The 24205-nt window shown below is 48.3% G+C and overlaps 2 protein-coding genes across 2 annotated transcripts; both read right to left on the bottom strand.

Moving 5' to 3' along the window:
- Positions 1 to 2922: 2922 nt before the first annotated feature.
- On the bottom strand, positions 2923 to 5003 carry LOC101770618 (RING-H2 finger protein ATL46). The gene has a single exon (XM_004956652.4). The coding sequence runs from the start codon at positions 4396 to 4398 to the stop codon at positions 3196 to 3198; it is 1203 nt and encodes a 400-aa protein (XP_004956709.1). The 5' UTR covers positions 4399 to 5003; the 3' UTR covers positions 2923 to 3195.
- Positions 5004 to 9884: 4881 nt separating this feature from the next.
- On the bottom strand, positions 9885 to 13423 carry LOC101770222 (probable inactive receptor kinase At2g26730). Its single transcript, XM_004956651.3, has 2 exons — positions 11580 to 13423; positions 9885 to 10767 (listed from the first exon to the last, which is right to left on the bottom strand). Exons 1-2 carry the CDS (start codon positions 13024 to 13026, stop codon positions 10142 to 10144), a joined length of 2073 nt encoding a protein of 690 aa, XP_004956708.1. The 5' UTR covers positions 13027 to 13423; the 3' UTR covers positions 9885 to 10141.
- Positions 13424 to 24205: the final 10782 nt, after the last annotated feature.

Raw genomic sequence — 24205 nt, 5'->3', positions numbered from 1 at the left:
GTTCAGATCTTCAGGAATGTAAGGCCGGTATTCTGAGGCCGCCTGGTACTGGCTTTTAGTCGAATCAGGCCAAAGATATGATTTCTATATACTTCTTCATCGAAAGAAGGAAAAAGAAACAGCTTGGAAATGTTAGGAGAGAAGAAATAATCGGGAGACTTGCGGAATCCGGCCTACTTTTGTTCAGATCAAGTTTTGGGATCCGGTGGGATAATACTGAGGGGGCATATCTGGTTGGATTTTGGCAGAATCGGTGTGCAAACGAACCTTAACCCTCTACATTTGATTTTGATTCGCCAGAGAAACGAAAGGATCTTTGGACAAACCAAATCAGAATCATAGATAATACACAATACTGAACTAAACGGTCTAATCCTCGCCAAGGGAACACAAAATCCAGTCCTTTTTTTTGAGTAAACACAAAATCCAGTCTTGTCAGGGCTATTATATGGATATTATATTGAGGATACAGTATAGTCAGAACGTAGAGATGCTAATACTCTGACGAAACTGAAGAATGGAATGGCGAGGAAGATGGCGCGGGTGTGAAGAAAGTGGGTTGGGGGTGGTTTTCAAATTCTCTGACGTTGATGAGGGTTCCTGTGTATCTTTGCCTTTCACTGTGTATCAGTTAAGGCCTTGTTTAGTTGGCAAAATTAGGAGGTGCCAAATTACTGTTACAGCACTGTAGCACACTGTAGCATTTCGTTTGTATTTGTGAATTATTATCCAAATATTGACTAATTAGGCTCAAAAGATTCGTCTCGCAAAGTACAATAAAACTGTGCAATTAGTTTTTAATTTCGTCTACATTTAGTACTCCATGCATGTACCGCAAGTTTGATGTGATGGGGAATCTTCTTTTTGCATAGTGTCAAAGTTGGGAGTTGGAGGTGAAGTAAACAAGGGGTAAGACGGTTTAACCGTACATGCTGTAATGGTCAAACATAACCGGAAGTAGCAGGGGATGTATATTGCAATGGAGAGAGCAGAACATTATACCCAGTTACTTCCCTTTCGTGCTCTACTTTTCCTGCTTAGGAGTTGCCCTGTTCTTATCATTCTACTGCTTATCCCTTCAAATTTTCTCCAGTTTTAGAGTAGATTTAGTTGTAATTCTTTGTTTTTTTAAGTATATAGCAGGAGCCCTGCTATATCATTTAAGTAGTTGTAGTTCTTTGTCTGGTCTTGACAAGCCCGTCATACAAACTACCGGTTTCACCAGCAGGCAGGTGCCGACAACGACCGCAAAAGGTTGCAGCGAAAAGGCTCGGCACACTTTCTTGCAGATGGAGCTATCCGCCAAGCCTTTGCTGAGCTCGACGGATACCTCCAAACGCGAGAGGAAAGCCACTGCCTCGTGTGGTGTGGTCTCCATGCAGCTTTCTCCCGCTTACTCTATCCGACCGGCTGGGTCCAAAGTCCAAACGACGGTTGAGCTCGATGGGGTTCGTTGCTCAGGAGCCGTCGAAATCTCGCCATGGCACTCTACTATTCTGCCTGACTGAAAAACAATGTAACTCTTCTCTTGGTTTATATGATGAGTGCCTGACAAGCTGTAGGATGAGGGTCAGGTCATGTGATGAATCTCGATCACGATGGCCATTAGATCTGACTGCCAGGCTAATTGCCAAATGGGGTCTCTAATAAATGCATAATAATCTACAGTCCCTGCTAGGACTGACACGTTGTTGGTTTTTGTAATTGTCTGCGGGTTGCTAATCTAGAGGTTACAACACAGTGAGATCCTGCATCGTTTTGTGCAGTCTCGCACGTGCTCTCGTCGGCAGTGAGATAGCGACCCCAATCGGAGCCAGGAGGAAGAGGTTGCCTCAGCCGCTTAGGCGTTGTTTAGTTCACCTTTAAATCCCAACTTTAGCACTATGTAAAAAGAAGATTCTTCATCACATCAAACTTGCGGTACATGTATGGAGTACTAAATGTAGACGAAGTTAAAAACTAATTGTACAGTTTTGTTGTACTTTGCGAGACAATCTTTTGAGTCTAATTAGTCAATGTTTGGATAATAATTCACAAATACAAACGAAACGCTACAGTGTGCTATAGTGCTGGTACAGTAATTTTGGCACTTCAAAATTGGGCAACATGGATCGAGAAGCCCTAAACAAACGGCTGCGCCCAGTTCCTGTCTGCCTTGACCAGGGATTAATCAACACTAAAATCGTGTCAGGTCAAACTAAGCCGGCCTCGTAACTAGCAGTCAGGAATCTTGATTCATCACCATTTCGAGGCTAATACAAAGACTATCAGTCCTCACTACTACTCACTAGAAGGAGCTAAACGTAAGAAAGCTAAGTTCTTGCTCTTGTAACTTGTAAGACAGGAACAATGTCACGGGAAGGAAATAAGGACTGATACATGCGGTCCTACACTTTGCAAGTTGCTGATGAGGTAGCTGCAAGCCGCCCCCACTAGGATACTCCTGCACACACTACTCCAGTGTTCATCATGCATCTCCTCCAAGAGGTTGGTTGTGGTCCTCTACTTTGCTCCAGGGAGTGACAGTGTACTGTGCAACTAGCTCATACAGCACACAGCATGGAAGTCATCAGCAGTCGGCCGCAGACGTTTGCAGCTGCAGTTTTATTGTTAGTAGATTGGTTAGCTGGCCATCCACCTTTCATCAATCATTAAGAGGGATCAACCTCCTAACCATGTTCTCTTCAACCTCCTCTTCACTTCAGCGTCCCCCAATTTACTGCCACCAGCGAACATGAACATGACAGCAGGTTACTCCATCAAGGAACATGAACAAGACAGTTGAGTGGACACATGTTAAGTAGCCATTACAGTGGTGTAGGATGGGACAGTGACACAGTTATCTGACTGGAACTCGGCTGCCAATCTTTTTGCTGCACAGTAGGAGTACAAGCCAGCTCGAGGAGAGTAAACGCGAGAATATTCCGGTGAAAGTACAAAAATTTATAGGCGTTATGTGTCTGCAGTAGCAACCTGGAATTGACGTTAGTATGTTTTTTTTCCCCCCAAACGATGGTCTTGCACAAAATGGAGGCAAAACAAGATTACCCGTCCCCGAAAGGATGTTCATTTCGTAATTTTGCATCATTGCTCGTGGAACGAGCGGTTTTACCGCCAAAATTCTACCAAGAAACCGCTAACCAACATGACATGCATGTGTGTATGTGTGTGTGCGTGTCGGCAGTTTGTCTGTGGTCAAGTGTCGCTGCGCTGCTGTTGCCTCGTGCGTGTCCCCGCCGGATCCTTCGCCGCCGGCGCCCACGGCAGGCCGTCGTCGGCGCAGAGGCTGACGGGGAGACGCTTGCTGCCGCGCCACTGCCAGATCTTGGACACGGAGAAGCTGTCGCCGCGCGCGAACACCTTCTTGCCCTGACGCTGGCCGTCGCCGCCGCTCGCCACGGCAGGGCCAGCGGTTCCTGCGCCGCACGCGGTGCCCGCGCCGCCGGCATTGCCGTGCCTCATGTGGACGGAGACCAGGAGGTGCTCGTCGGCGAGCACGTACTGGTAGGAGCCCATGGAGTAGCACCTCCTGGCGTCGATGCGGCTGCTGTCGCTGGTGCTCGCCTCGGCGTCGCCGTCGCCGTCTGCGCTCGTGAACCGGCCGAGCCTGACGGGGAGCACGACGCTGCTCGCGGCGGCCTCGTCTGACGCCTGTTGCTTGTGCTCCTCAGCGTCCGGCCCGGCGGACGGCGCGTCCGCGGCGGCAAGGTGGTGCGCCGAGAGCTTGGTGCGGCAGAGCGGGCAGGTGGCGCTGGAGCGGAGCCAGACGTCGATGCAGGCGACGTGGAACGCGTGGCCGCAGGCCGGGAGCAGGCGGAGGCGGTCGTGGTCGGCGAACTCGGAGAGGCAGACGGCGCAGTCGAACGGCCGGGCCGCCTTCTCCTTCCCCTTCCTGATGGCCGCGGCGGCGGCGGATGCGGCGCCGGACAGCTCGGCGTACGCGAACTCCGGCAGCGCGTCGATGGCGGCCTGGCCGAGCCCGCCGCCGCCGGAGCCGCCGGCCCCGTCCTCGTGGCCCGGGAAGAAGAGGTGCTGCAGCTGGCGCTCCCCGCCGCCGGCGCTGGCGTGGTGGGTCTTGAGGAAGAGGCGGCGGAGCACGTGGAGCAGGCCCGAGACGAGCAGCACCACGGCCAGCACCACCGTGACGAACAGCACCGCGGGCGTGATCCTCGCGGCCATCGCCGACGCCGCGGCAGCGGCCGCCGGGGGCGACTCCCTCCCCGCCGTGGCCGGAGCGTCCTCCGCCGGCGCCGAAGCCTCCTCCAAAACGCGCGAAAATCCATCCCCGCCACCACCGCCGCCGCCGCCCAAGAAGTAGTAGTGCCCACTAGCGCCGCCGGTCCCGGCCTCCCGCGCGCGGAACCGGCCGCCCGCCCTCCTCACCCCGGCCGCCGCCATGTCGCTGTCGCTGTCGCTCCCTCAGTCGGCGCCAATGCAGCCGCACTCATCCACGACGAGGGAACCAGACAAGAGCCACCCCCCTCCCCACCGGTTGTCCGGCCGGAGCTGCAGCACCAAGTATATAGACGGAGGACGATCGGCCGATGAAGAGTCAGTTGAGGCCGAGCAATCAGGCACCAAACCGGGACAAGAAGGCCGATCGAAAGCACCAAACAAGTCAACCGGCGAGCGACCCAAGCTAAGCTTCTCCGAAGCTTTGTTGGATATCATATATGCTTCGCTACCAACTCGCTCGTCGCGCGCAGCGGGTACTGGTAGCAGCTGACCGTGCTGCGGTTGGGGAGGCGTTTTCTATTGCGCAACGGCTCGGCCGGCATGTGAATGCAGCGGCCAGCGGCGCTCTCGCCTCTGTACTTGCTGGTGCGCGCGGCTCGGCAGGTTGGGTTGGGCTCGCCGCTCGCCTCGCTTGCGATGCACGGAAAGCGCGGGGGGAGTAAAGAGGGAACAGCATGTCAGCGTTGGGGGTGGTTGGGCGAACGGGTCATGGACGGGGTGATGGGCGCCCCTGCCCTGCACCGCCGCGCCGATCGATAACCATCCGTCCATGACTCGTCGCTCGCCATGGCTGGCATTTCTGGGCGAGACCGAGACCGAGCATAATGGCTGCGACAACGACGCCATGCTGCACGGGCGGCTTAGCCTATGGCTCGCTCGCGCGCGCCGAGGTAACTGCAGTCCGCAGGGGTGTCTACGTGCTCACCTAAGGGCCGTCGGATCGGCGCCATCCAACCGGGCGGAACTGAGGATAGCTTGAGCTTGACGTTTAACCGCCATAGCTGCCGTTGCAGGGAAACAAGGGCTCGTGGCATCAAGCAGGCCTCGAATTTAAAAGGTTTGGTTCTAAAAGATCAATGAACTCCACACAAAGCTATGGATCGAGTTCGGGACCCAAGACGTGCATGGTCCACTCATCATGACGCCCCCTATTATCTCTATCTCGCTCGGATGTCCTCTAACAAAAAATTTTAGCGTCTGGATTGGCATCAACTATATAGTCACGCACCGCCCATTGGATTGGTTGCCACAACATCGGTTGAATTGAACAAGCCTAAAGCTGCGGCATTTTTTCGAAACAAATGCTTGAATACGGGAAGAATTTTGCTACCTATTTGACTACAGTTTTGGAAGCGTGCAAATCTATCCAATATTCATACAATCATACCTACCGGTGGTAGGCCATCACCGGCGATGGTTATATTAGTGTTAGGATTCGGGTTTTAGTTTGAGGTTATGGGGTTTGGTATTGAAGGACCGTTGGTTGTAGGGAGAGAGGCTTGGATCGAGGTCGTCAGCTTGGTGGTAGTGGCGGTTGGCGCGCGGGATGGTTAGGCGGCGCAGGCATCGCTTGCGCACGGTGGTGGCGGACAACGGTTGGGCAAAACCGCTACTCTCTAGTGGGGTGATATGATTTGCCAGGTTAGTGAGTGAGTGGTTGTGGGGTGGTGGTGGCATCGGCAAATTTAGTCGGGGCGATGGTGGAGGTGAGAGATGATTACATCCAGAGCTCATGATAATATAAAAATAGAATGCATGGAAGGGAAGTTGGAGTGGGAGGAGCTTGTCAGCGAGGCAGCAACAACAGTGGAGAGGCGGGGCAGAAGCATTACACACATTGGTTCATAAAACATAGATCAATCTGAGTTGTCGATGGAAGATCTATTTGGTAAAAAATAAAATTAAAAAAACTCATCAAATAAATAGCCTAACCCATGCGGGAAAGTTAAAATAGTTTCCTACGAAGTTCTTGAGTTCGGGAACTCAAAACGTGCATGAGGTCCCCTTGGTTACACCCGCTATCCCTCTGTCTTTCGTTTTCAAGTGGAATGGGGCATCTAGTGGGTTCAATGGCGTGTGTACCGAGTGGCACGATGAGATGTCAAGTTGTGAACTGTCTTATCGCACGAGGACCGTTGAATAATCAGCAGTGTCAGCGATTGACCTTGGTAATCGGTAACTTAGCTGCCTGTAACCACATGGCTGGCTGTCACTGTTGGCGCATCAAACGGCCCTCAAAATTCAAGAGCTTCTTCCAGACGGATGGTTCGTACGGGAGACCCAGAAGAGCTTCTTCTAAACGAAATTCTGCGGCGCGCACGGACCACCCACGGCAGCAGGGCGATCATCATCGACCATTCGTCGTCATCCTCCCGAGTTTTCCTCGGGAATCCGGTGCCCGGTTCATGCCGCGGTGGGTGCATGCGTCCGTGCGTCGTGCCGCCACCCCGGCTGGCCGGTCAGCGTCTGGGCGCCGTACGTGTCGGGACGGTTGGGTGGGTCGGCCGGGCCAGAGGGGTTCCGTCACGTCGATCTGACCCCCGACGCCTCCACCTGTCGCCGCCGTGCGCGCTGCTGGACTGGAGGCAAGTAGCGCCAGGTCATCAGCTTCATCTCCTTCTACTGTAGCTTGTGATGAGCCGCAACGGATTCGGACAGCGGGGTCAGAGATTCAGATGTGGTTGGCTGCTGTGCCATCGCTTGGCTCGTATAGCTAGCGTCTGCGTAGCCAGTGCTGGGCCCGGCTTGGAGTGTTAGGTTACTACACATACTGTATATTTGTTTCCTTTGCACGCTTGATTACAATTTGTTGCGTATATATGGACGCAGTACGTGTTTGGTTTGGTTAGTTGTCGTTGCTGCAAAGTCAAACCCCAGTCTGGTTGATGGCCGGGTTAATCTCCTGCAGCTTGCGTTTCGGGCTCCACGAGTGCCAGCATTATTGGGCGGCAGGCAAGGCATGATTACGTTTTGTTGCATATGGAAACATGCGTGTGGACGGATAAGGAGAAGGGCGAGACTAATTGTTGAGCGTTTGGTCAACTCTAATCTCGTTATTTGTAGCATATTCGTAGGCTGGCGGCGTTTTTACTTATTTATTGTTTTCTTTGGTTTTTTTTCATCCGGTAGGCACAAGTAGAAGAATGAAGTAACATGGTGTGCGCCGGGATGGACAGGTAGGGTTGACGTGCTCGATAGGCATGTCGTGCAATGTCTCAAGATGACGAGGTTTGCAGCGTGCGCCAGGCATAGACGCATAGTTGGATAAGGCCATCGGTAGCCTACGACGACCAGGCGCCGCCGCGCCGTCGTGAGCGTTTGATGTGTAAAAAGGAAAATAGTACGTACGTGCATTTGTTTTCTGTTCACGATGTCCTGCTTCGATCCCTATTCATTTGGTGGTGCTGGTGCATGGAGAAATATTCCTCGTCTTCTCCTATTAGCTAAGGGTTTTAGATTAGCTAGATTGCCTCTGTTGGAGGCGTGTTGTCAGCTAAATACTCTTCCTTGTTTGTACCATTATGGTTTGTTCACGAAGAATCGTTTTTTATATTACACCGGCCCCTCCTGAGGGTTATTTGGACCATGCTCCTCCCAACCATCGGTCCCCAACAATCCACTCCCCTCCCTGAACTTTCTATTTTGAAAAGTTTCAATTCCCACAACTTTTCATTTTGGAATATTATAACTTTGACGTATAATTTTGTACTAACAAAAATTATAAGATAAATTTTTAGCACAATTTTGAGAGCATGTAAAACTTATACGTGTAACTTTTACATACAATCTCTGAAAAATACAACTTTAATTTTTTATTTTTAGAAAATTATAACTTATACACGTGATTTATATGCGTAACTTTTTTCCTAATAACAAACTTACATAATATTTTTATAGAACTACTTGTATTATATACACAACTTGTAAGCATAACATTTATTAAATTTTTACTAAAGTGTTGTTAAACAATTTATGCATGTATGTTATACGTATAAAGGATATTTAGTTGAGTACAAAATAGCGTGGAAAATTGGATGGAAAATGGAAAAGAAAAAAAGCCACGCACAGACATGCAGCAGGTGCGCGTGCAGTGGCCAGTGACACGTTCCGCGCGGGGCGCAGCACCGGGCACGTGGGCGGTGGGCCCTGGTTGGCAGCTCCCGTGGCGCGCCAGGAACCACGGCACCGTGCGCGGGCCAAATCAGTATGGGCCAAATCAATATTGCGGGGTTATTCGTGGCCGTCTGGACCAATATTTTATTCCCTTCACCTCAAAGATTATATTTTTCTACATGAGTACTTAAATATATATTATATCTGTATACATAACGAAACTATAAAAGTCAAAACAAATAGTATTTTGAGGTGGAGAGAGTATTAGTTTTCTTTTATGTTTTTTTTCAAAGTGCCAATGATGTTTCAAGTCTAATTTGTACATTTTTTTGTGAAAGAAATTCGGACATCTTTTAGTGGAGAAAACAAATAACCAACAAGCATCGCGGACCAAGAAAGCTCCATCTACTGCAGAAATGATTGTATGTAATTCTAGCCTAAGTGGATCACCTCTTTTTTAATCATTACATCTAATTTGATGAATTACAGCAGAAATTAGTGATTCAAGTATCATGTCTAAAATCTAAATGAATATTTTCAGTTTCAAAATATAATATTTTTCTTATATTTTATCTGTAGAAATTGGAGAGAAAAGTTTTATGTCCAAAATAGTACTACCTTCCCCCCCGCCAAACAGATAATAGTACCCATAATAATCAATGGAGGTGGGGCAAGTTCAAAGTAAGCATAATAGAAATTATTTTCAATGTTTGATATAAAAAAATCTATAGTTTTCATATAGTTATGTTTTCATATTTTACAGTACAAATTAGCAACCATAAAAGTTCCTTTTTTTTTAACTTTTGTTTCAGATTACCCGTTTGTGGAAGCTAGGCAATCGAATGACCGCAAAATCCGGAAAAAGGTGCTCTGAATTAAGCAGTCGGGACAACATTTGTACATCTGATCAGCAGCTTATGTCGTATTGCTGTTTGCGTACGTCCATGGAAGCAATCAAGCAACAATACGCCCTAATCGCGCCAGAAGACATACATTTAGGGTGTGTTTGGTTGCATGAACCACATGATGCATGCATGGATGATCCTGGATGGGGTGGTTCAACCAATTTGCTTGTACCATATGGTTCACTCTAATTAGTAGAATAATGTATTAAATGGGATGGCATCATCCTGGATGAGTTGGTCCAATTCACCCAACCAAACAAAAGAATCATTATTATTTTGAATCATTTCATACATGAATCAAATGATACAACCAACCAAACACACCTTAGAAACATCCATCATTTAGGTGGAGTATGGTTCAAGGCGTGATGCTTCCATCATGTACATCTGTACACATTGCTGGCTTTTGTTTCGTTTCCTTCAATAGAAAATTGGATCAGCAACCAAACATTATGAGATAGCTAAGGGTGTGTTTGGTTGGTTGTATCATTTGATTCATGTATGAAATGATTCAAAATAATAATGATCATTTTGTTTGGTTGGGTGAATTGGACCAACTCATCCAGGATGAGGCCATCCCACTTAATACATTATTCTACTAATTAGAGTGAACCATATGGTACAAGTAAATTGGTTGAACCATCCCATCCAGAATCATCCATGCATGCATCATATGGTGCATGCAACCAAACACACCCTAAGTTCCATCAGCGAAATCAATACAATAATCCTCTGGGCTAATCAACAATAGTTACAAAGTGTTTATATGCTCAGATGCATCATCGTCGTACGTGCTACATACTGAAATTTCAACTGATTTAACAGGCTTTTTTGTGAATAATTAAACATGTTTATGTATAATACCATCAGAGCTCTGGTCAATCCTGTCACGCTTCCAAGGAGAAGGACCTGTCGTCCTCTTCGCGGATGGCGTTGATCATGCTGGCGGCCTCCCGCATGGTCGGCGGCGGAGCCGAGCCGGGGGAGGCGTCGACGCACCGCATGGCCACCTGCAGTAGCCGCAACATGCGCTGCTCGCTGGAGCCGTCGCCGCCGCCGGCGAGCAGCGCGCGGTCGAACACCTCGGCGGTCCACTCCTCCCGGATCACCGAGGTCACCCACCGCGCCAGCTCCGCGCCGTCGCCCCGCTCCGACGTCGCCTTCCCCGTCAGCAGCTCCAGCAGCAGCACGCCGAACGCGCGCACGTCGGCGCGGAGAGCGGCCGCGGCGGCGCCGGCGCTGGCGCTGCGGCTGGCGGGCGGGGCCGCCGCGGTGACGCCGTACTCGCTGATGCACGGATCCATGCCGGCTGTGAAGAGGACGTTGGAGGCCTTGAGGTTGCCGTGGGCGATGGGCCCGTCGGCCGCCGCCTCCTCGCCCGACGTGGAGGAGTTGGAGCTCGCGCCGTAGCGGCCCAGGGCGGTGTGCATGAACGCCATGCCGTCGGCGACCTTGGCGGCGATGTGCAGGCGCGCCGGCCAGTCCAGGGGACCCTGGCTGCTCTCTATGGAGCCTGCAGATTAGCATTTCGCAAGAGATGAAACATCATGTTGACACTTGACAACCTCCATACGAATATTATCCAGATTGAAATAGAACTTGTATATACAAGAAAATGATCCAAAATAATTGGCAATAACGATATTTCGAATGCAATTGAAATTCAAGGAGAGAACATGCTACATTATGCTAGTATATGCTCTAGATTATTGCTAGCAGCAATTTGATGAGTTTCTTATCTTTAGGCAAACTGTACTGAAAATGGGAATTGCAAAGTGAAACGGACTAGGCTAAGGTTACGGGTTCATATGGTTTCACGTTGGGCCGGAACAATTTCAGCTCAAAAAGAGAACGGGATGACTAAGGCCCAAACTAGGGATTGGGGCTACCTGGCCTTACTTTTGACTTTTGGGCTGTACAGCTCAACATCGGCCGAAAGATTAGCAGGCCTAGGCTAAATCAGGCCTTTTTTACATGAAGAGTATTCGTTTCCGTAGAAACTTGAATGAAAAAGTATTATATCCCAAATGAACAAAAGCGTAAATGAATTGTTTGCACTAAAAGGTTGCTTTGTCAAATAAATTCCCACTATACCATGAAGTCGTGGTAGTAACCTACGCCTAACCATGGAAATACTCCCAACATATTTTGAACTTCGGCCACTGATTTTTAAAAGTCGTTTTGGCACATGACAATAATCGCAACACATTCGTCATCTACTTGCTTGAATTTTATTTACAAAGTTTTACATTCATGCATTGCTGCATAACCAGAGCCTCAGGCGCGCAAAATAGGTTGCTAGTGTTGTAGGGGAAAGAAAGTTACCGTGCAGGAGCTTGGCGAGGCTGCCGTTGCTCTGGAACTCGTAGACCACCAGCTTCTCCTGCATGGCGCAGTAGAACGCCAGCGGCGGCAGCACGGCGGGGTGCTTGGCGCTCGCCACCCGCTCCATCCGCCGGCGGAACGCCTCCTCATCCACCGCCGCGTCCTTCACCCGCTTCACCGCCAGCGCTGCGCCGTTCGGCACCACCACCTTGTACGAGCTCCCGAACCGCCCCCGCCCCAGCAGCTCCGCGGGGGACTTGAGCAGGTCCTCGAACCGCAGCTCCTTCGCCGCCGCCGCCGCGGCGTTCGACGTGATCGACGCCGTGCCCGACCGCCGCAGCACCACCAGCGACGCCGACGGCGGCGCGCCCGCCGCGCTCTGCTCGACCGACGTCGGCAGCGAGTAGGCCGACTTGCTCGGGCTCACCGACGTCGTGGTCGTGGTTGTCGTCAGCCTGCTGCTGTCGTACACGCCCCTGCCGCCGCCGGGCTTGGACTTGCGCCCCAGCTTGCTCCGCTTCTTCTTGGAGCAGATCTTGTACAGGACGAAGGCCAGTATGGCGGCGCCGAGGAGGACGTACCCGAGGTACATCACGATCTTGGGCACCGTTCTTTTTTTGTGGTTGTCCTCCCCTTGCCCGTCCTCGTCCTCGGAGACGGAGCTTGGCGACGGCGAGTTGAACGGAGCCGTCGTCGGGGACGACGGGCAAGGATCGAAGAACGGCCGACCACACATGCCGGCGGCGTTAGGCCAGAAGCTGTCATTGCCGAATCTTTCAGCGTTCTTGGGAATTGGCCCGGTGATGTTGTTGGTAGACACGGTGAAGTTCTGGAATTTGTCGAGGTCGAAGTCCGGGATGGTGCCGTTGAAATGGTTGTCGTTCGCCACGAACCTCACTAGCTCGCCAAGCTTGCTAAGGCCGCCGGGGATCTCGCCGGAGAAGTTGTTTCTGGAGACGTCCAGAACCTCGAGCTTCCCGAGCTGGGCGAGGGACGGCGGCAAGCTGCCGGAGAGCTGGTTGCCGCTGACGATCAGCTGGGTGAGGCCCGAGCAGGCGGAGATGCCCGCGGGGACGCCGCCGCGAAGGCTGTTGTCCGGCAACTGCACCACGCGGACCGCCGGCGCCGCGCAGAGCAGGGCCGCGTCGATGGTCCCGCTCAGGCCCTTGCCATCTAGCACGATCTTCTTGATCTTCCCGACGTTTTCGCTTTTGTTCTCGAAGCACTTGATGGTGTCGCCCCACGATGAGTCGGTGCCGGCGCACGGATCGACCGACGCGTCCCACCCCAGCCTGAGGGCCGCCTGCCCGTCGCCGCCGGCGAGCGCTGTAAGGAATTGGACGAGGGACTCCCTCGCTTCAGGCGATTCGCCACCTCGCACCCCACAAGAGCAACCCGCAAGCAGAGCTACTAGTGCTGCAGCTAGTGCAGGGAGAAGCTTCGCCATGAACACAGCTCAGGAGCACCGAGAAGTGCCCAGAGCTGACCAGTGCTACGAGCTACGAGCTGGGGATGGCAAGAGAGGTTAAGATGGCCGCAGGAGTTTGAAGCGGCCACACGCGCGCGCCAGCCGCATCGTTCGAAGTGGACGAGAGGGCGGAGGGCACGAAGCAGGGGAATTAAGCGCCAGGAGGAACTTGTGCGCGTGCCGCGGCCGGGCATCGCAGGGGACAGGGAGGTGAGGTCAAACGGCAGCGTTGGAGGCGCGCCAGGTGCCGGGCAGACGCCGCCGTCCGTGTGCGCCGGCCGGCAGCCCCGTGGGGACGGCACGAACGAGTCCGGCGCTCCTGGTGACGGACGTGTCGCCGTCGCTGAAAATATTGTTTTATGAAGATCGACAGGGATCTGGCATTCTGGCTTGATGCTGCTGAGTCTGACATATGTCGTCTGAAGCTGTTTGTTACTTGTGATTGGTAAAATTTTAGTCTACGTTTGAGAGATCTGATGGTGCTATTAGTTGGCGGGCACTGATGATGTGAGTACGATTTGGTCAGCTGTTGGGGTTTGCAAGGTTATCATTTTCAATTTTTCATGACTAGACAGAGACTCAGTGGCGCCATGTCGGATCAAGATATAAGTAATGTAATAATGCTTCACCGTGACGTGGATAGCAAAGTCATGTGTTCCGACTTCAGAGAGAAATATTTTAAGTACCAACAATGCAAAATGAAAAATACTGGGCTTTCGTGGGCTTAAGTTGGAGTCCATTATGATTTCATATGGGTCCTGGAAACTAACTATTCTTCCGCTTGAAAAGAGTGAAGAAAACAAGGCCCATCTGCTTCCGCTTTCTATCCCTCTCCCCGTGGAGCAAAATCGAAATTCTAGGAATATACAAATTCATTCAATGACCAAAGCTGTGCTCTACAAAAAGTAGCTCAGTACGTACGTGTGCAATGCACCGTATCAGCACAATGCTTTCAATAGATCTACGGCTATTTTAACCAGCGGATCGGGGCCAGGTCGCTGTTTATGAAATTTTCACGAGGATGTTCCGGAAAATAATATGTTCACGAGTACAAACAATCCATCGCGTTTGTTGGATACAGCAAACTGTTTGTTTTGAGCAATTACGGCAGGTGCTCTACCTTATAATTAGTGTAGAGAAGCATGGTGTTATGTACAATCCTGACTGTTTACTAGAGTGAACTAAAAGAAAACAAAACTACTAAAAGAGGAGCAACAACTCTAGTAACATCATGAACCTAGAGAGGATCATTATGCGCTGTACATGGATGGCCTCAATTGCCTGTGTCGTTTGCAACTTTATTAGAATTAGCTACCCGATATGCGATGGTAAGTGTAAGGAATTGGTGCTCGTAGCCTAATAAGGGAAGAGAGTAAATTATGCAAACTTAAAACCTTAACCTATGGCTTCCACTACAAAGCATCAAATATAAATTAGATCATACTATCAAGATGTGCAACTAAGGTTGATCGATGGTAAGTGTAAGGAATTGGTGCTCGTAGCCTAATAAGGGGAGAGAGTAAATTATGCAAACTTAAAATCTTAACCTATGGCTTCCACTACAAAGCATCAAATATAAACTAGATCATGCTATCAAGATATGCAACTAAGGTTGATCTAGTAAAAATTCCCACCCAAACAAGTTTTGCAACCTAGAGCCAATCCTATCAAGATACTACTCTAGAATGTAACGGCACTCAAGTTGCAAGTATGAAACACGGAAACGTAAAGAGTGGGTTAGGAAGGATGCAAACTCGGCACGACGATTTTTTCCCATGGTATCGGTAGGCAAAAGCCACCCTTAGTCCACGTTGGAGCTCCACCAAGGATATGCTCCCGGTCACCAAGTCTCTCCCGATCAAGGTCTTTTGCTCGTGACAAAGGCTCTCCCCAAGCTAGATGAGAAGCTTGCCACTAAGGCAAGACTCACCACTCCCTCTCTTCCGGTCACCTTGACGTCATCTTCACTATGGAGCTTCTCCACGAAGGAGGGGTCCTCGCGCATGGTCGTTGTCGCTGCTCCACACCAAGCCGGAGGGTCGAAGACTTGTTGGCAAGCCACCAAAGCTCCAAAGCGCCAGCGCACCAAACTTACAATGGTAGTTTACTCTTTGAACCAACCACAAGGTAGCAAACTCTCTCTAGGCCTATCCTAGCAGTAATCACTCTGTAAGCATGTGCTAATTGCCTTTCGATGATCACTTTAGCACTATGGTGGTATGGATGTGTTGTTGATGTGCCTTCACTCCAATGGATTCTTGCACACTCCAGTAACTCCAAATGAGGGGTAGAAGGGGTATAAATAGCCCAACATATCAAATGAGCTGTTGCTCCAACAACTAGAAAAACGGCTCCAGAAATTCGTCCGACGCTTAGTCCAATGGTGCAGCGGAATAAGCGGTGCTGCAATATGCGCCTCTGTATTTTGATCATAACTCTCAACTCCGAATCTGATTTCGATGATCTTGTACTTGTTGGAAAGCTTATGAAATTCCACACACGATTATTGAAAAACCAAACCATTCAATCACATTTTGAGTACCGAATGAATGCCCAAAGTCCGACAGTACCGTCGGACCTTTCGGTCACCACATTGCTACTCTTCGTATTTTGGTCATAAATTTTTGCTCCGAACTTCGTTTTTGATGATCTTGTACTTGTTGGAAAGCTTGTGAAATTCTATACAAGAGTTTCAAAAAATTAGATCTTTTTATCAAATTTTAGCACCGGATAAGTACCTCAAGAGTCCAACACATACAATTTTTCAAGCATCGGATCTTTCGGTGCCCCTCACACCCATTTGTCCAACTCTCTGGAGATTTTGACAAAGTAAATATGCAAACTCTGATGGTAGCATCGGATGATCCGGTGTACGTCTTGTATGTTCATCGGATCATCCGTTGAGTGCATTTTTGTAAGCACCGGATGTTCCTCTTCTTTATTCGATGGTACCATCGAATCTTCCTGTGCCCATTTTTCTGCACATCTTATTTTGGGCATAACTTTCTACTCCGAAGTTCGATTTTGATGATCTTGGACTCTATGGAAAGCTTGTGAAGTATTCTACATGATTCTGCAATAATCCAAAGTATTTGATCCACCCAAAAATAACTATTCATGGGACAAGTCCAATTCATTCCTCTCTTTGTCCCGGCTTCGATATCTTTCTTTGCGTTGCATCCATGGAACTTATGAAACCTACATGTGCTCATTCTTGATACACATGTTAGTTCCAATAATAATATTGTCATTCAATCACCAAAATCACAATCATGGTCTAAAGGGCAAATTTTCTTACAGTAAGTAGTTGTCCTGGGTTCAGTGCTTTATTGTCGAAGATCCAACGGCAGCGTTCCTTCCATACTCCATAGGTTCCAAGCAGTGTAGATGAGTATGATACCGTGAACTGTTCCAGGCAGTACACGAGCACATGCGGATGATCTCGTCACGCATCAATGGTCGAGTGATGGACGCATGTATCAATGGCTATTCTTGTCTGCGCTCTGTGCAAGTGAGTGCTAACTGCTAACATAGACGTGTAGCCCTATCTTGTGGAGTGCAGCTGGAGTTCGTTGTATCAGCACAGGGGCGCTGCATCAATCAGTGTCTTGGACAGATGAGACCAAATTAAAGGATAATTCAGGGCCAGCCAATGTATTTGTCCAAATCAAGCATTTATACTAGAAATTCTTCAAGTGCAAAAATATCACAACTTGTAGAGGAAAAAAGAGCTTAATTCGGTGGGCGTACATGTTATTAGCTGGCATGGTTGTTATGCACAAATCGCATGTGCATAACACGGTGGTCAGATCAACATCTAATCATACAAAACAACACAAGGACGGCATTTGGGGATCGCGCAGCTACCAAATTGCAACTGCTCCCTATCGCAATGGTGGGCTAGCTTGCGGATATTACTACCACCAAATAGCAGAGAGGGATTTGACAGCTTGTTTGCTATCAGGGCAGCTATGGAAGGAACGCAATGCCAGAGTCTTCCGCGACGACGACAGCACTACACAGCAGGTGCTCATGAAGATCAGGCAGGATGCCGATCTCTGGATCAGTGCCGGCGCCAAGGAACTTGGTCGTTTGCGCGGTGAGTAGTTAGTCTTAGAGCTTCTTTTCCTCCCGGTTGTCATTGTGATGTAAATTAAACTCTAAGCCTATGCCGTGGTGTATGCCCGGTGTGCCAGCATAGCCGGCAGTCGTAAACTCTTCAACCACATCTTCTTCTTTAATACAATGATGCGCAGATCTCCTGTTCAGAAAAACACAAGATCTCCGATGGCCATAAAAGACTGACTTGCACGTACACGTAACAATGCTCGGCAGCCGACATAAAGGTGGTCAAATCGGCATTATGAAGCACGGGTGTGTACGTGTGGTATTGGTTTAATACCTGGTGACAGTACTATAAGCTGATCCCATTACATCCCATGGCACTACTCCATCAGCAGATAGTAGCTAAATAATGTCACCACAAAACTTTTAAGGCCCTTCTGGTACACGGGATTGAAATTAAAAAAAAAAACGCAGGAGCATGCATATCGACCACATGAAAAGGAAGAAATCAAAATGCATACCGATTACACGAAAAAGGAGAAACAATAATGCAGTCCTGCTCTTTTGATAGCTAAATGATGACGGAGAGTTGAATACACAATCTTAAATCGTTCACTGCCACGTAGAATTCCTGCCTCCGCCCCTCTGGCCGGTGTCGGATGCCACTGTGAGAGACATTGTCCATCTATATCATCACAAGATCACTAGTACAAACGAATGCATGGAACCATCCAAACGACTACATGTGCGCGTGCAAATACGTGCGAGCGAGCGCGCACGTACACCTGCATGATCGATCTCTCCTGAAGATGATATCGTGCAGCGATTGGCACGTACGATGCACATCATCAATCGGTCGATGGACGGCCGTGCATGTGCATGCACGCTGTCAGAAGTTGACACGCGAACCGTGCCCGTTACACGCCGAGACAAGTCGTGTGTACTGTGCGCGGTACGTGGTACAGGCGCGATCGTGGAGCGCAGCTGGAGTTTGTTGTTATTGTCTGCAGTTCTGCGTATGCGGCTGTAGCAGTACAGTGGTATGTTGCACATGATCAACTGGATTAGAGGGCACAAGTGGACCGTTGGTCTAGATCAAACAACAGTGGCGCTTCAAGTCACTATTAGAGAACTAACCTTCCATGCGCCTTCTTTTATCACGGTTTAAAGTTGGCCTGAGACAAAAGGGGGCGCGCCACGGTAGGCTGGAATGGAGCGGAGCTTTACTCCCGGTTGGTAATTGCAACCGGGACTAAAAGCCCCCCTTTAGTCCCGGTTGTAACGGCCAGAGTTCAGGCGTCGGTGGCGTGCCCTTTTTATCCCGGTTGGAGCCTCCAACCGGGACAAAAGGGTGGTCCTTTTGTCCTAGTTGGTGTTACCAACCGGGACAAAAAGTTTAGTCCCGGTTGGTAATTCCAACTGGGATAAAAGGACCGGTTGGTAATTCCAACTAGGATAAAAGGGCCCTTTTGTCCCGGTTGGAATTACCAACCGGGAGTAAATTTCAACCGGGACAAAATGTATTCCTTTTTGTCCCGGTTGAAGTTTTTAACCGGGATAAAAACTCATCCCCCATTAAATCCCAGGACAGAGGTCTTTCTTCCTCCTTCAGCCCGAGCCAGTCCACTCCATAAAGACAGAGAGCTTCATCTACTCTCCGGTGGTGCCGAAGCAAGGGAGGTGCTGCCCGAATTTTTTCCCTCATTTCCGTGGGAATTTCACTCATCCAAAGTATTGTGAAGGTTAGCTACTTCATCCTCTTATTATGCTTTAATTTATGCTTTCGAGAGGGAGAAAAATGAGTTTGTTTGTTAGAAAGAGGGAGAATGAAGAGGATCTGTATTTATACATGTTTTTGAGCTAGAATGTGATGGATAGTTTGCTTGTTACGATTGGTATTAGTTAAAACAACTTGATGTGTAGAATGGAGATGGATAGTTTATTTGCTAGAATGTGAAGTAGAAAATAGAGAGGATTTTGAGCTAGAATGTGAGGGAGATTGGAGTGTAAATGTGAGGTAGAATTGAGAGGATTCCAATATTAATTATGAGGACAAAATTAGTATGTCATATGTGTCATATATAGTATGTATCCATCAGCGATTTAAGAATGATGCTACCCTTGTCTAGACGGTTTATCTTATCAAATTTAATAGCAGCGATGAACGTCAAGAAGGAGCTCCGATTCTACGAGAAAGAGCGGCAGTGGACATCGTGGAAGACCGTGTACCCTTTCTTGTAGAATCGAAGCTCTTCCATTGCGAAGTACGGTGCCGCCCAGTGGAGAACATGCTCGCCGAGATGATCACGGTCTTCAAGTTCAACAAGTTCTGCAGTGCTAAGGTATGAATTTTTGTACATAGAGATGGCTTCTGCTGCTGGAGGTAGTGGCGATGGGGGGTGATCGTCGTTCCTCTCACGGCAAGGGGAAAACCATAGTTGGCCCTCATGATAAGCCGAAGAAAATGAGCACGTGGGAGAAAGTAATGCTTCATTTTTTGCAAAGACGTCATGAAAATGCTGTTACGGCGGGTCAGGAACCTCCTTTTGGTGGTCGTTATGCTCCATCATCAGTCCTGGGTGTTTCACGTCGACATAGTACTACCGTTGCAGGAGGTACAAATAAACCACAGGATGAGGCTGGGTCAGCGGAACTTTCGTCTTCGCCACCCGATGAAGAGGGTACCCAGGTGGACATGTTCCTCAACATGTCCGGCTGTGACAATGAAGAGCCCGAGCCCCAGCAAAACCTTGCCGTGGCGGAAGGTTTCGACGAGGTATATATAATTTCTATTGTTTTGCCCCATCTATAATGTCTTATTCGTTATTATTGTGTACTAATTAACGAATCTTGAACTATTAGCCCTTTGGATCGACGAAACATAAGATGCCCCAAGGTTGTACAAGGGTGATGGATGGGAGGCTTATCATCACGGAAGTCATAGAAGAGGGTAGGCTGGTTGCTCCCAAAAAGTAGCAAAGAAGTACGTGAGTCAGATCGGGGCAATCGTAAGGGACAACGTGCCCATCAACATCAGGGAATGGAAGGGCAAAAAACTAATCCATATGCGCTCCTGGATACACAAAAGAATATGCTGTAGGAAGATGTCAAGAGACATTTCACATTTCCCGAAGGATATATTGAAAATGATGTGAAAGCGTGGACGCTGAAGAAGATGGCCACACAATTCTAGACATTCAAGAAGATGCTGGATGCCAACTACCTTAAGAAGGGCTGAACTCCAGATTTTGATGTGTGGTCAAAGTTGAGGGACCACTGGGAGGCACTTGTCGAATACAAGAGGAGCGAAGACGGTGTGAAAAAGATCCAGACCAACACTACAAATGCTGGTCAGAAGGAGTATCATCATCATCTAGGGCGAGGTGGTTATGGCACAGCAATTCCCAGATAGAAGAAGATGGAATAGGACCTAATCGATTGGGGTATAGTACTAGCAACTATTGAATACTCCAAACGACCGAAAAGTTGGTATTATGCTCATGGAGGCTTCCTGAGCCAAGAGGATGGGACGTTGATATTCAATGAGACAATACGTCAGAAGGCCAAAAGGCTTATCAAGATCATTGAAGATTCTAAGGCTGGGAGGTTGAAGGTGGACCGAGAGAATGATGAGCTCACATTGGTCCTCGGGAATCCCGAGCACCCAGGACGTTGCCGAGGGTTCGAGGTCATTCTGTGAAAGTTTGCTTTCCGAGGTGACAGCGCATCATACATAAACCGCAAGCGAAGAAAGGAACAGATCGAGGAGAGCTGACGACACATGCTAGAATCCAAAGTGCATTCACAAGAAGTAAGAATGTTGGAGGAAATCAATCGTCGAGTGGCCCACGCAGTTGCGAAGTTGGCTCAATCTGGAGCATTGCTGAATACAAACTTCGCCAGCCCTTCCCAACGCCTCTTGAGCAGCTGTGCTTCTACAGGGCTCCCCGATACGCAGACGCCAAGATTACTCGTGGACAAGCAACGGTTCACTGTGGATGCCAGCACGCAATGCACCTCATGTGAGCTGCATACACCGGTCGGCAACCTCACTATTAAGGTATACTTATACATAATATTTATGCAATCTTCTCAATTGATCCATGCCTCGGGATCGGAGTTTAATAACTTGTTTACTTCTGCTATATGTACAGGTGACATACGGAAGTGCCTTACTAATCCTGGCAGGACAGACAAGCCATGGCTTGGAGATTCCAGCTGGCTACGCCAGCGTCAGCCTAGAGCAGATCATTGATAGCCAATATGAAGACCTAGTGCTCGACCTCCCGGGAGGCGTCGGGGAAAGGACACTAGGATATGCGCTTCATGGGATCATTCTATGGCGCAAACGCTACATCATCATCCCCAGCACGGAAGCACCTCCTCAGAGTTCAAGATCGCTCCCCGCAGATCCCCAGCAGCGACCATATCCTCAAAACTCAAGACCGTCATCTCCAGCACAACCTGCTCCAGGACCGTCACTTCCTGCTCGATCAAGGTCTCCATCTCCACCACATCCTGGTGGTGGGAGCGATGACGGCAATAACAACACCCCTCCCCGATCACCGTCGTCGGGACTAAGAGCATCCTCGAGGAAGGAACCTGCAGCACCACTTAACAAGTCACGACCACCACCTCCCAAGCCAAGACAAAGAAAGAAGAAAACAAAGGAGCCTAAAGTGACTCATGAGGAACGCTGGAAGGCAATGACTCATGCAGAACAGTGGGTCGAAATCCAAGCAGAGGCTAGGGAGTGGTTCAAGAAACAGGCCGAAGGAAAAAAAGCAAGGGAGATGGAGCCATCGCCAGTAAATCGAAGAGAATTAAATTTTTTTATCAGGATGGAAGAAGGAGCCAAGAAGAGGATACCACTACTATCGAACTACAAACGGGCGTTAGTCAAGGTTGATGAGAGGGAAAAAAGGAAACTAAAGTCATCTTCCAGTGGTGTTATCCCTGACCTTGGGCATCTACCAGAAAAAGACGCTGAAAAGATAGCAGCAATGCCCTTGGATCAACAAGCACAAGTATTGCAATTCATGGAAGAAATAGGTATGGGACTTGATGAATGTCTAGGGCAAGTTGAGTTGCCAGCTGCACCGCCAGTTGAACTGAGATGGACCTTTGAGCTAGGCAAGTCTCTGGTAAGGCTTGAATTGGTACAGAAGCTATCAATAAAGATGTACGAATTCTATCAATGGTACATGAAGGTGTCCGCCAACTCGAGGGAGATGTTCAACCTTAAGGTAAAACCGATAGATTTTTACGGTGAAGGTGAGAAAGTCCTGTGGCTAGAATTCAAGGATATATACGAAGTGTACTATCATGATGCCTTGGACGTCTCTCTGATCAGCGCCTAGGTTATGTAAGTGTCCGTTTATCTACATGTAAATTTTGGCTCATATCATTATTTTTTTTGCGTGCGTCACCGCACTAACTTCGTCTTCCATTTGATGTAGGATGCTAATTTAGACATGCCGATGAGAAGGGTACCTCCATATTGGCTTCATGGATCCATCTGTAGTTAACCAAAAACAGATACAGGTCACGCCGGACAAAACCTTGGTGGAAGTATACAATTTCTTAGAGAAACAAAAATTCAAGGATTTCATACTACTTCCATACAACTTCAAGTAAGTGTGTGTATTCCATCTACTTTTGTTTTCTTCTTCCTTACCTGATTAATGTTAGTTAGCTCTAATATATATGAACATTTACGTACGCAGCTTCCACTGGATCCTCATTATAATTGAGCCTGAAAGAAGCCACATCACTATCTTCGATTCGTTGAGGAAAGATCCGGTGGAGTACCGAGACATGCAAGACATGCTAGGCTTGTAATAATTCTGGACCTTTATCTCTATGCAAAAGTTTGTTTTCTAAATTTTCACCTAACACTATATCATTCATTATTTTAATCCGCAGCACATGGAGACAATTCATTAGGACACATAAAGGTCCATTCAAAGAAAAACTTACATGGAACATAGACATCCTGGTACGTACGAAGTCTACACATTTTATACATTCTATAACATGAATATTTCATAACTTATTTTTTCCCCATTGAAGTGCTTAAGATAGGAACCCGGGAATAATCTATGTGGCTACTACATCTGTGAGCACACGCACAGTTTTGGGGGACCCAAGGGACTAAAGATGACGCCGCGCAACTTTAAAGTACATAAAATAAAACTATTAATAGTTAATTATTTTGTAACTCCTTATATTTAATTGTTCATGTAACATTCACATATTTCCAAATTATAGATGTTTAATATTCAACATGGACTCTTGAAGAATGAAAGAGTAGCGGCAATATGTGAAGGTCTCATTGGATTCCCGATGGAAGAGGTGGTAAATTCACAAGGAGAATTTTATTACGATGGACAAAATTTAGACGCTCTGAGCAACACCTCGACGGGAAGATTGTAGATATATAGTTTGATTTGTATATATAATATACGCTAAGATCGATTTGTATAGTATGCTAAGAATTGTATATATATACTAAGAATTGTATATATAGTAATTGTATAATTACTAGTTTCATTCGTTTAAATACTAGTTTGGTTTCATTATAAAAAAAGTCTCAGCTACTAAAGGTTAACAAAAGGATCGGGTACGTACGTGATGCATGAAATTACAGGTGCCATGCAGGTGCCTGCATGGCGCGCGCCTAAATTTCATGCAAAACTTTAGTCCCGGTTGGAAAACCCAACTGGAACTAAAGGGACACCCTTTACTCCCGGTTGGTAAATTACCAACCGGGAGTAAACACCTGTCCCGCACCTGGCGTGGCAGACCCTTTAGTCCCGGTTGGTAAAACCAACCGTGACTAAAGCGTGGCTTTACTCCCGGTTGAAAGATCCGGGACTAAAGACCCCTTTTGTCTCGATTGGTTTATCCCGGATGGATTTTCGGGAGATTTGCTCTCTACCAACCGGGACTAAATGCGAGCTCTACCAGTGAGTGCTTTCTGTGATGAACACTTCCAAGCGCCAACAAGTGAAAATTAGTCTTGTGTTTCCGATTCAGGCCAACCGCAAGGTTATATAAGTTTGTAAAATATAAGTTATAACTAGATATCTAA

This window comes from Setaria italica, chromosome II (genome assembly GCF_000263155.2).
Source record: "Setaria italica strain Yugu1 chromosome II, Setaria_italica_v2.0, whole genome shotgun sequence".
Classification (NCBI taxonomy): Eukaryota; Viridiplantae; Streptophyta; class Magnoliopsida; order Poales; family Poaceae; genus Setaria; species Setaria italica.
The sequence above is the reverse complement of the archived record's forward strand: the minus strand, read 5'-3'. Positions and strand labels throughout refer to the sequence as shown.